This window comes from Lactuca serriola, chromosome 3 (genome assembly GCF_051521515.1).
Source record: "Lactuca serriola cultivar US96UC23 chromosome 3, Lser_US96UC23_V15, whole genome shotgun sequence".
Taxonomy (NCBI): Eukaryota; Viridiplantae; Streptophyta; class Magnoliopsida; order Asterales; family Asteraceae; genus Lactuca; species Lactuca serriola.
Window position 1 is genome coordinate 113,311,268 of NC_136410.1, and position 13,146 is coordinate 113,324,413.

The 13,146-nt window shown below is 29.7% G+C and overlaps 1 protein-coding gene and 1 pseudogene across 1 annotated transcript; one reads left to right on the top strand and one right to left on the bottom strand.

The window, feature by feature from the left end:
* The first annotated feature begins 1,128 nt into the window (after positions 1-1,128).
* On the top strand, positions 1,129-9,793 carry LOC145095635 (large ribosomal subunit protein uL2mz, N-terminal part-like; annotated as a pseudogene).
* Positions 9,794-11,808: 2,015 nt separating this feature from the next.
* LOC145095637 (uncharacterized) lies at positions 11,809-12,813 on the bottom strand. Its single transcript, XM_079033481.1, has 2 exons — positions 12,361-12,813; positions 11,809-12,078 (listed from the first exon to the last, which is right to left on the bottom strand). The coding sequence occupies exons 1-2, from the start codon at positions 12,811-12,813 to the stop codon at positions 11,809-11,811; spliced, it is 723 nt and encodes a 240-aa protein (XP_078889607.1).
* Between the last annotated feature and the right edge of the window lie 333 nt (positions 12,814-13,146).

The following is a 13,146-nucleotide window of genomic DNA, read 5'->3' on the forward strand; positions in this document are numbered from 1 at the left end:
GTGGATTACTAGGATTTTCATACTTTCCAAATTAAGGTAAGATTTCTCCATTTTTGGTGAAATTGTTAGTTTAGTTATATTGGTTGAGTTGATCAACCTATAACTTGATTATGATGTAGATGAGAGTGTTTATAAGCTTTAATCAAGCTTAACAAGTGATTTCCATGGTGAAATCAACCCAATGAGAGTTAAGGTGTGAAACCCTAACTAGTGAGATTATGATTGATGCATTAGAAGTTAGAATATAATGAATTAGGTAGTATGAGATGTTTAATTCATTGGTTGGGTTAGATTAAGAGTTAGAGCTTGAGAAGTTAGAATATTGATCCATTAAGTGGTCATTTTGACAAAGAGAGTCATTAAGCTCTTAATAGGCTAATACAAGTTTTAAGAAACATGATTTTGTGTATGAATAGGCCTAAGAGCAAAGAAGAAGGAGCATGATGCATCAATCGAAGAATGAAGCCAAGAGTAGTTAGTTTTCACTAACTAACAAGATGGGTTATAACTCTCATTCTCTCTTTCTCTCTAAATAATGATTATATGCTTTATAATCTTTATATATATATATATATATATATATATATATATATATATATATATATGTGTGTGTGTGTGTGTGTATGTATGTTGTGTTATATGAAGATAGATTATGGATATATGTTCAAAATCATGTACCAGTGCATTTATGTATATTTAGAGTATGTATGAGGTATATATTTAGAAACATGTATTAGAACATGTGTGTATACCTTGAGTATGTATGGATAGATGAGAATGGTATTTGCTAGATACCTAAGAGATGGTAGAAAGAGAAAGAATATGATTACATGTATTATAATCACGAGAAAGAGAATGTATGTATATATAGATGTTATTAGTATTGTGTAGAATACCTGAGAGTAGATAAGAAAAAGATAAAGATTAAGTACTTAATGAGTTAAGTACTAAATGAGTAATATAAGATCTCTTGATGAGATAAAGAGATATAATGTCCATGGGACAAGACTTATGTGATGAATCACATAAAATAGTTAGAGATGTATAGAAAGATGATTCCTTCGGGATGCTTCTTTAAGTTCTTCTTATTTATGGCAACAATGCAAAGTTTATAAATTATACAAAAACATGAGGTTAACAGTTGGAAGTGATCTATCTTCTATTGAACAAATAAGGGATTTTGCAACTTGGCTTTTAGACATAGGAGAAGGTAATCTTGGTGGTCCGAATGACAGTGAAGCAATTGTTGATATTCCTAAAGATATTGTCATTACTAATACACATGATCCTATAGGTTCATTAATTAGTTTTGTATATCCTTCTATACCGGAAAACTTCAACATTCTTGATTATTTTCAAGGAAGAGCAATACTTGCTCCCAAGAATGAAGTTGTCCAAGAAATAAACGATCGTTTGTTGTCATTGTTACCAGGAGAATCAACATAATACTTAAGTTCAGATAGCCTATGCCGATCCGAGTTTCTTCATGATAAGTTTGATACAAATTTATACTCGCATGATGTTTAAATTGGTCTTAAAGTCTTAGGTCTGCCAAACCATAAGCTCATTTTAAAAATCGGTGTTCCAGTTATGTTATTGAAAAACATTGATCAGAAAAATGACTTATGTAATGGGACTAGACTACAGGTTATATCTTTGGGTAAACGTGTTATTGAGACAGTTATCTTAACTAGAAGTAATATTGGAAACCAGACTTTTATTCCAAGAATCTCTTTAACTCCTTCTAAAGACAAGATCCATTTCAAATTCCAAAGAAGACAATTTCCATTAGCTGTGTGTTTTGCAATGACAATTAATAAGAGCCAATGATATTCTTTATCGAATGTTGGTTTGTTTCTCAAGGATCCTGTTTTTACACATGGTCAATTGTACGTTGCTTTATCTAGAGTTTAAAGTAGACAATGATTAAAATTGTTGATTTTAGATAAAGATGGTAGACTAACAAATAAAACATCAAATATTGTGTATAAAGAAGTTTTTAGAAAATTGTAAAAAACTTTGTACAATTTTATTATTTATATAAATTTTAGTATTCGTTTTAGTTAAAATTATATTTCATTTTATAAAATTATAACTTTTTTGCATATCTACAAATACAAAATACCAATTGCATATTCAAACCACTAAAGGTTCGTAATTTCAACCAATAATTATGTCATTATCAAAACATATACACTTTCATTAGTAAAAATTTTATTATCAATTATCAATTTCAAATAAATAAGTTATATTTTAATTAAAAAGTAATTTTTAATTTCTAACCCGTGGTGCCTACGGGTTATAACCTAGTATTTGTATATTTATAGGCTTTAGGCCCACGTGGCCCTATGTATCTTCTATATGTTTGTGATTGTATTCGTGTTCGAGATCAATGAGAATAATGAGATCAATGAGAATAATATCATTCTACATAAATGCCATGTGAGAATTAAATGAATTGCCATATGATGCCATGTAATACCATTGTGAATGCCAAGATTTAGTGAATCTTAAATTTAGTTTCGCCAAACAAGACATAAACCATGAATTGTGAGTTTGTTATCGTGGGTGGATACATTGTCTTTGTCTATTTCTAAATGCTCGGGGTTGAAGGCGATTATTTTTATGGTTTGGTGGGTCATATGGAAACATCGAATTACTTTGGTGTTCGGTTCTAACAAGTCTCGAAAGGATGTTATTTTTTATAGTATTATTTTTGTTTTGTTTAATGTTAGATTTCATACACTTAAAATGAGTTGGATTTTCTTGGTTACAAAATCCAATTATGGATATGTACATGTAATTTTTTTTCTTCACAACCTATTGCTAATTGTAAAATGTAATCGCACAACAAAAATGTTTACTTAAATACTTTCAAATCATGGTCGTTTAGGTTCAGACTCGTTTACTAGTACTACTGTGAATATAGAGTTACCAAAAAAGTAAAATGTAATTCTATTTTAACTTTCATTATAATCTATCCTAATAAATAAAGATCATTTTGCCAAATGTTATCTTCTCATTAAATTTACCACATGTAATTATGTAAATTTTTTAATTAAATTTAAATCCACATGTCATTTTGTGGTTTTTTTTGAATTAAATCAATTAATATGACACATAATACCAAATTTATATATGTAAAGTATTAAATATATTTAATGTGACAATAAATGCAAAAAAATCTTAAAAAATATATATGATATATTAAAATAGACTGAATATGATAATAAATTTAATGAATATAACAAAGAATCATTGATATTATGGATGATGTTGTTAATAGTATAGTGATTCTATTTATTCATTAGAATATGTCTATTTATTTTGAAATTTTATTTTAAAAAATTCTTAATATTTAAACTTTGATATATTTATTTTAATCAACCCGTATAATACATGAGTTTCACAGCTATATATGATATTAAATTACAATAAATACGTTTCTTTTTTTCTTATTTTAAAGTTGTATATTAAAAAATATTTTCTTTTTACACTTTAATGTTCAATCATTTTTTAAATTAACCCGTGTAATACACGGGTCTCACACCTAGTTAGTTAATACACATTGATTTCGAAAATAAAATATATTTCATCGTGAATATAGAGTTAATAAAAAACATAAAGTGTAATTATATTTTAATTTTTATTAAAATTATTGAATGCATACATATTGATTTAGAACAATAAAACATATTTTCATCTATTGTTTGAAGATTTCATTCCAAAATCTAAAACTTAAAACCGAAGAAAGTTTATCTATTCGTTTTCATTGTTTCCAGATATTTGAATTGGATTTCGAATAGATGTCATAGAATAAATATTGATTGGACCGTGTGGCTTAGAATAATTGTATAAATTTTAAATTTTTTGTAGGTTCGAGTATCTTGCTAATTTTGTTTTGTATAAAATCCGATTGTTCAAACAATAGTTGCTTATATATTGTTAGTACGTCATTTCATGTTTGCTCTCGTGGGTCGTGGCAAGACGATAAAAATCAATAAGAAAGGTCATGATATTTTGAGTACATATTTTTGTTGTGGGAACATTATGATTTACATATTATATATATATATATATATATATATATATATATATATATATATATATATATATATATATATATATATATATATATATATATATATTGGTTGTGAGATTGGCAGATAAAAAAAGTGACAAGCATCCAAATTATTTAGAGTAATTGTAAGTGAGTTTATTTTTCAAACTTTTTTTTTTAAATAGTAGTACAAGTTAACTATTCATAGTAGCTTTCCAAGTGTTTTTTTTTTTTTTTTTTTTTTTTTTTTTTTTTAATCTTCCAAAACTATTCTTTATTAATTAGTAGTTGTGAGATCCATACATTACATGGGTTAATTTAAAAAAAAAAACTAAATACAAAAGTCAAAATATTTGACAACTTTGAATTTATAAGAAAGTAAGAAAAATAATGAATTATTATAATAAAATTGTTTTTTATCTTTTAAATTTAAACAAATAATTTAAATAAATAAACAAAAGAAACTACTAAACTTTAATTTTGAGAATTTTGAAATTAGAAAGGTAAGTTAATTAATGAAAATTGATATTTATTTATTACTATATTTATTGCAATTATTACATTAAAATATTATATAAAATTTAATAAAATAGAAAAACTTATAAAATTACATGTGGAAAAAAATTTAATTCAGAATAACTACAAAATAACATCTAACAAATTGAATTAGAATATAACAAGTGAGAAAAAAAACCTTCATTTATTAGAGTAGAAGATTTATTGCAATTATTATATTAAAAAATTATGTGAAATTTAATAAAATAAAAAACTCGTAAGATGACATATGAACAAAAAATTAATTCAAAATAACCACAAAATGACATTTGGCAAATTGAATGATAGTGTAACAAATGGCAAAAAAACTTCATTTATTAGAATAGATGAAAATATATTTTTCTATATCTCCTTATATATCGTTTATACTTACCAGCAAAGCTTATTAACTAGTTTTACAATCCTATGTCAAACAAGAAGGTGTTGTTTTTGAGATGTTGTCTTATGTACTTACAGTTGTGGCTTATCTGGAAAACTAAAAATGAAGCTATTTTCAGGAACTCTAGACTGCATTTCTTTAAAGACTGACGGATGACATTTAGTCTTTGGTTTTTAATTGGATTAACCATAGGTCTAATTTCAATGTTTTAGATTGGCCTCAATGGTCTTGCTCACCTTTACCTAATTTTTTCTTGTAATTTTGGTTCTAACGTCTTGCTAATTTTTAATGCATTCTTCCGGTTCTAAAAAAACTAGTATTACAAAACATTAGTTTTTTTTTTATCAACTATTAACTTGTTTTTCAACTATTAGTTATTTTTTGGTTATTAACTTTATTAACTATCTTTTCAGTTAATATATCAAATATAGTCTTAACCCTTATTAACCCTTATTTAGTGTTAATCGTTAGTTATTATCAAGTGGTTGGAAATCAACCACCACAACATTACTAAAAAAAACTAACATCATAATGGTCCCTCCAATAATATAGGGCCTTCTACTAATTTGAAGCCTAGTTATAAAAAACATGATTGAAACTCATAAAATTTATTGTATGATAACAAAAATCACTTTGACAAAAGTTACGAGGGTCCATCTAGGAACGAACCCAATTATTATCATACAATCAAAGTCTATAACTTTTATGGCAGTGTAGGAGTAACTAGCCAAACAGGTACTCAAAAAACGATGCAAAATCAATTCCGAAGAAAATTTAAGTTTACTTTTTTAAATGTAACAAGACGAAAATTCACAGAAAAACAACTTATCTAATACACTTGAGATAACATGCGACATCATACAAACATTCATACATGTAAGCAGCAGGTATGTAATATGTGCATATAGACATGTCATGCAAATAGATGAATACTTGCTACCCATAATCCATACTATTTATAACCTATAGATCTACAGTCCATTTGACCATAAACGTTATGTATGTAGCAAGGATCCAAAACTACAACTATAGTTGCACTTTTATATAACCTTGTTCATTTTACTACTATGTATCATTTATTTTTCATAATGCAATTATTTTCAACCTTAGGGCATCTCAAACCTACTTTCAAACTTTATTTTTTTCTTCTATTCTTCATCCATTCTTCTCCAACCCTACCTCATTTTCACCTGCATTTTTGGAAATATGAATAGTATTCCCCCATAGTGGGGATGGGGGAATACTATTCAAATCTTTAAAAATGGAGGTGAATAGGAAATACTATTCATATCTCCAAAAATGGAGGTAAAGTTTGGTTGCTAATTTTAGTTCCGCTCATTTTTATTTTATACATTTCTAGTTTATTTTACCTATTAATTATAATTTAAATTTAATATTTAATATTTATAATATCATGTTATATACTAATTTATATTAAGTTAAAATATAATATATATTTGTTAAAATCTAATTAGTAGAGAGGTGTATTTGACAATATATATAAGTTATAAAAATAAAATATTCTACAAATATATTTTCTGGAATAGAATAAAAGTCACTATTTTGGGATAGAATAAAAGTCAATTTACCAAGGAAAAAATAAAAATGGGTTAGAGATGATACTACTAAAACATCCGAAAAAGCTAATTTTCTAGATTCTGCAGATCATAAATTGATAATCAATAAAACACCCGTATAGTTTACTATTCTGCCAAAAACGGCCAAGTTTATAAAAAATATACGTAAGGGACCATTTTTGCCAAACTGTTCACCAGTTTACTATTCATGTTGGAAGCCAAGTTTAATATATATATATATATATATATATATATATATATATATATATATATATATATATATATATATATATATATATATATATATATGGCAAAGTGAATATATATAACAGCCTCACACAAGCTTAGGTATAGAACCCCTTTAAACTATATTATTTTGATTCAAATATAAATCAAGCGCTTCTTATATCCTATCCTAAATGGTAGATTTGTCATTTCTTTTCTTAATTTCAAAATCCTTTAGTTTCTTTTCCGATTAATTTTGACTTTACTTTTGATGGTCCAACGAATTGGCAGCAAATTCAAATGCAAATTGATTTTAGTTTGCATCACTTAAAATAATGTTCAGTAAAGAAGAAAAAAGAATCTTAGATACAAATACATTTTGGTTTGCATCATCTTCCATAATCCTGGTCACGTATATAAAATTAGGAACCATAATCAATAAAATCAAATTTTATGTCTGTGTAGGAATTAAGGAAGAAAAAACACCGTACGAAGAAAACCTTATGAAGAAAATGTTGAAATCACAATTAATTTTAGGAAATGACTTAGTTTACAGATTTGGAGAAAATGGAGTTAGGATATTCAGATTTTTTAGGAAGGAAATCACGGTAGTTAAATCAAGATTAAAAAGGTTATAACTTAGCAAAACGACGTAGTTTAGGGGTTCTATACCTAAGCTTGTGTGGGGCTGTTATATATATTCACTTTTTGCATATATATATATATATATATATATATATATATATATATATATATATATATATATATATTACTATATTATTAAGGATATTGCCAATTTCTTGAAATTTAAGAGGTACTACACCTACTGCATAATATACAATCAATTTATTCATACCTTTTAATACTCCTGTCATATTTCCGTTTTACAAATTAATTGCATTAAATATTCACATTTTCGTTTGTCAAATTAATGGTATTAACATTGACGTTTCATAGATTGAATAAAAAAAGTAAACATACTATTTTTCTCATCTGTCCTCTACAATCGCATTTTCCCTCAAACAAATAGCAAAAACCCTATTTTGAAAAGCCGACATCGCACCTCATCTGCCTAACTCATCGTCATGATCACCATCGGTAGTGAATCGCCACCCACTTTCCAACCTCGCATCACTCATTGTATCTGTATCTGATCGCCATCGCCGCTACCTACTGTACTCTCGCAACACTTTTTCGGTGACAGGAAACCACCACGCTCTCTCTTTATCTCATCTGTCCTCTACACTCGCACCACTCGCTTGAGATTACTTCGAAGATTAGCAGCTTTCAGATGAGATCCAATCAGTCTATCAGCCGTAAGGTTTTTTTTTTAAATGCAAATTCGAAGTTGAAATTGTCATGTTCAAGAGAAATGAATCTGAAAAACGGGCTCAATGAAGATTGAATTTGATGTCAGAATTAATGTGCAAATACAGACTTTTTTTTCCAGTTTTGATGTCAGACCTAGCTCTTTCAAATTATTACATGTTCGAGTGTCGTCTGTGTGTCTCTAGCCTCAAAACCCACGTCTATATAAGGTCAATATGCTTAAGGGTATCGGTAGTCACCCAAGGCAAAGTTCTGTTTTTGAGGTTTCAGCTTTGCTGGGATATTGGTTCTCTCAGAGTGTTAATTTGGTAATAGTAATGCCGAAAACACGTGTTTTATGAATTGCTGATGAAACAGGTGAACTTTTGAATTTGTTTGCTTGTAGCTCTTCTTGTTGAACCCTAACTTCAATTTTACAATAAGAAACAACCTTTTTGACATCAGAAGCGAAACTTTCTTTGGCATTCCTAGACCCTGGTATACTCTTTTAAATAAAAAGAGTTGATTTTGTTCATGTACATTTCAGTAAACACTTATTTGTACATGTAAAAATGCAAATATATTGAAAGAATGAATCATATGCTGATAAAGTAAAAAGAAATTGGTATTTAAAGCTGCATATTTTCAATTCAAGATGGATAATCAGTACCAGAGAGATGTCATTTCCAGCTTTCTTAATTTGATTTTAGAGATGTGGTGCTTAGGATTTGAACATTACTGATTATACTGTTATCTGAAATTCATGTATGATTTATCCAAACAAAAACAGTTTTACTGACTTTATCATATTCCTACAGGTGCTCAAAATTTGAGCTCTGAAAGGCCACTTAGGCAATTCGTTACAAGTAAAGACAAGTCAGCAGGTAGAAATTCAAAGGGTCATATCACAATTTTCCACAGAGGGGGAGGGGCAAAATGGTCACAAAGAACAATTGACCTAAAATGTAACACTTCATCAGTAGGTGTAGTTGAACGAATCGAATACGACCCAAATCGCACTTCACGGATCGCAGTGGTCAGATGGGTCAAAGGGACAGCCGTTGACCACCTGAAAAAAGTCAACTCCCTCTAAAAAAACTTCACCCCACCCCCAAGATCCTACCCTCCATCTCCATCAAAAGTCAGTTTTCATTCTCTTCAATTCACGGAATGTTAGAAGACAAAAAGGTGGAATCTTTAAGGCCTAAAACAGATCATGTAGTGGTTTGACTTTCAAAAGGTAGTATGAACTTGAGTAGTCAAAGTCAAAGTCAAACAGGGACCCACATGAGAAATGTTAAGAATGTTTTCTTGTCTGCTTATTCATCTTCAAATGGAAAAAAAAGACATGATGCTCCTTCTTCGTTTGTGAACGTGTTGGGTGTCCCAAGAATGGCGGTGGCAGGGGCAAAACCAGAATTTTTTGTTCCAAGAATGAAAGATGATGTGAAAGAGAATGAAAGTTTGTTTCTTAATGAGGTAAAAAGGTGGGATAAGGATAGTGTTGTGTGGGGGCATAAGATGAAACGAAAAGCAGTTGTTTCTTGGGGGAGTTTGAGACAAAGGGAGATTTTAGGGGTTGTTAATGAGTCAGAGTCAAAGTCAAAGGTGAGAGAAAGTGAAAAGGTGGAAAAAGATGAGAAATTTGGAGTGGATCGAGCTCCTGTGAGTTATATATTGGCTACCTAAGTGTCGATTTATCTGTTGCCTAAGTGTCGATTTATCTGTTACCTGTCTGTTGTGACAAAAAAAACAACATAAATCATAATTATACTGAAAAAAACAAATATTTAATCGGGGTTGTAATCAAAAGTGTACATTTATATATTATTATTTTAACATTTGCACAGTTTGACATAATTGGGTTTGTAATCAAGAGTGTACATTTATATATTATTATTTTAATTTTTGAATAAAATATCTACAATTTAATCGTCTCTACAATTTAATTTTTGAATAAAATATTCACACTCAGCGCTTGGCGCGGGTAAATGGCTAGTATATATATATATATATATATATATATATATATATATATATATATATATATATAGGGTTAGGTTATTTTGTTTTCACTATCTATTGTGTGTCTGTATGACTGATTCTGGACCAATCATTTTAGTTATTTTAAGAAAGTAATTAATGCATATTACATGTTGAAGATATAATAGGTATTAATTACATCTTCAGCATTTAATAAGCATTAATTACTTTTTTAAAATAACTAAAATGATTGGTCCAGAATCAATCATACAGGCACACAATAGATAGTGAAAACATTTGAACCTATCTCTCTCTCTCTCTCTCTCTCTCTATATATATATATATATATATATATATATATATATATATATATATATATATATATGTGTGTGTGTGTGTGTGTGTGTGTATGTGTGTGTGTCAGAAAAAGGGGGCAATACATCAATGTTTTAAAACCCGGGTAGACCAGGCCGGTTGGACCGTGACCCGGGGTAAAAGGCGGGTCAATTGAGAACGTTTTTTTTGTAAAAATACGGACTGGATCGAACCGGCCGGGTTTCCCTTGAACTGTGGTTCGACCGCTTATGTTGAACCGGTTAAAACCGGGTTGACCCGTTTTAATAGGGTTTTGATGGTTGGATACAAGTAGTGAACACCAAAACACCGAGTCATTTGCAGTTTCTTTAATGTTTTTCAATATTTAAACTTTGTGTACATCAAATTATAGGTTTTATATGTTTATGTATTATGCAGGAAAGTAAAAATATATAAAAATAAAAAAAGACCATAAACCGGGTTGACCCGACGGTTGAACTGGTTGAACCGGTTGACCCGTGAACCGGTCGTCACACCGGGTCAACTAAAAACCCAGGTTTTAAAACATTGCAATACATATAAAAGCTATTATATATTTGGCATTTTTACGGTATATTATTATTATATATTACTTCGATAAATAAAAGTCACTATTTTGTATAGAAATTTTTAGTGAGACCATTGTGACCCTTATATCCAATTTTGTATGTATTAAAACGGAGAGGACTTCTCTCATTAACCTACATGATAGCATCTAAATTTTTGAAACGTTTTCTCAATTTATGTACATAATATTCGTATGACATTTTAAACATTCTAAAATGACTAGTCCTGTTAGTTTTAGCAACTAACAACGTAGTCACAGTGGAAATATCTTTAATCAGTTATATCCACCGCATATCATATATGTGGTGGGTGTCACATCAGCACCATATTTCCATACTACTGACATGAAATACATACCACTCAACATCAATATTTTTATTTTTTTAATTAAAAACTACAATAAAATTACATTTTTAATAATTAAAAAACATTCATTTTTTTAAACTAGTATTTCATTAATTATAAAAATAAAATTACAACTTCAAACTACATTACTTAATTAATCTAGAAAAAAAATTACATTAATTTAAAAAAAACAAACAACATACATATAAAAAAACCAATTTTCGTTCATGTTACGTTGGTACAAATGTTCTGCGACATCTTCTCAAAGATTGAAACACGTTTCACTGTTATGAATTTCAACAACTCGCTCTAAAAACTCATTCGTTCCAGGTACGGACTCCACAATTGGAATGACAACGTCGTTCGGATCATACGTGCAAATCGCTCGACCTGCATCTTCAATAATCATATTATGCATTATAATGCATGCTAGGACAATTCGTTTAATTCTTTCTTTATCTCAGAGTCGTGTAGCATATTTCACTACATGCGATGTCTGCTAAAGGACTCCAAATGCCCTCTCGATATCCTTTCTCATCGATTCCTGTTTTTTTTGTAAACAACTTTGCATTTTCACTTCGAGGAACCGAGTATGCATTCATCAATGTAGAATAATCCGAGTATATCCCATCACCAAGGTAGTAACCATATTTGTACGCATGCCCGTTCACCGTGAACGTCATATCAGGTGCTTTGCCAGTCCAAATATCGTTGAAACTAGGAGACTGTCCAAAAACATTAATGTCATTGTTAGACCCCACTACTCTCAAAAAGGCATGTCATATCCACAAATCTTGAGATGCAACAGTTTCTAGGATGATAGTTGGTTCACTTTTATCTCCTCGAGTGAACTGACCACGCCATGCATTTGGACATTTTTCCCAAGCCACATGCGTACAATCTAGACTGCCAAGCATACCAGGAAATCGATGCCTCTCTTCATGAGCCAAATACAATCTCTCAATATCACGTTGGGTAGGTTTGCGCAAATATTATTCGTGAAAAACCTCATACACACATGCATAAAACCAATCGACACATTCAACTGCGGTCCTCTCGGATACTCTTAAGTATTCATCAGATGCATCAAATGATATACTGTATCCCAAATACCTAAGAGCAGCCGCACATTTTTGTATACTACTAAAACTCATTCTTTCTCTAGTGTCGGGTTTTTGTTTGAAAAAATCATAATGAGATTCCAAAGCGTTACTAATACGTAAAAATATAGTCTTATTCAGATGGAAACGACGTTCGAAAGAGTCGTCATTATAAAGGCAATTATCGGCAAAGTAATCACGTACCAATAAGTCGTGTGAGGCTTGGGGATCATGATTGGCGACCATCCTTGTACGAGCAACATTCAAACTTTCTTCGTCGTGAATGTGTTGCACAACGTTGAAGAATGTCTCGACGAATTCTACGTCGTCATCCGAATCAAAAGTTTTTAAGAATTCCATGTGTTTTGTGGAATCTATGTGCATGTTTTGTGGTTTTAAAGAATAAATGTTAGAATGAAGATGTAAATTTTGGTGAAAATAGGAGATTTATTTATATGTATTGAATGGAGTTTGAAAAAAAAAGGCCAAATGACCGTTCGACGGTCAATAAACCAATGACCAATCAATTTTTCCGTTTAAACTCGTCATCAGGAATACGAAGAACAACGACCACGCTCGACCACGAAATGTCGGGGTGGTGTGCACGAAATTTTCTATTGGCCACATGGACCACGGATGCTCTATACCGCATGGTCTAAGACTTTCATTAAGAGAAATAAAATATAATAGTTA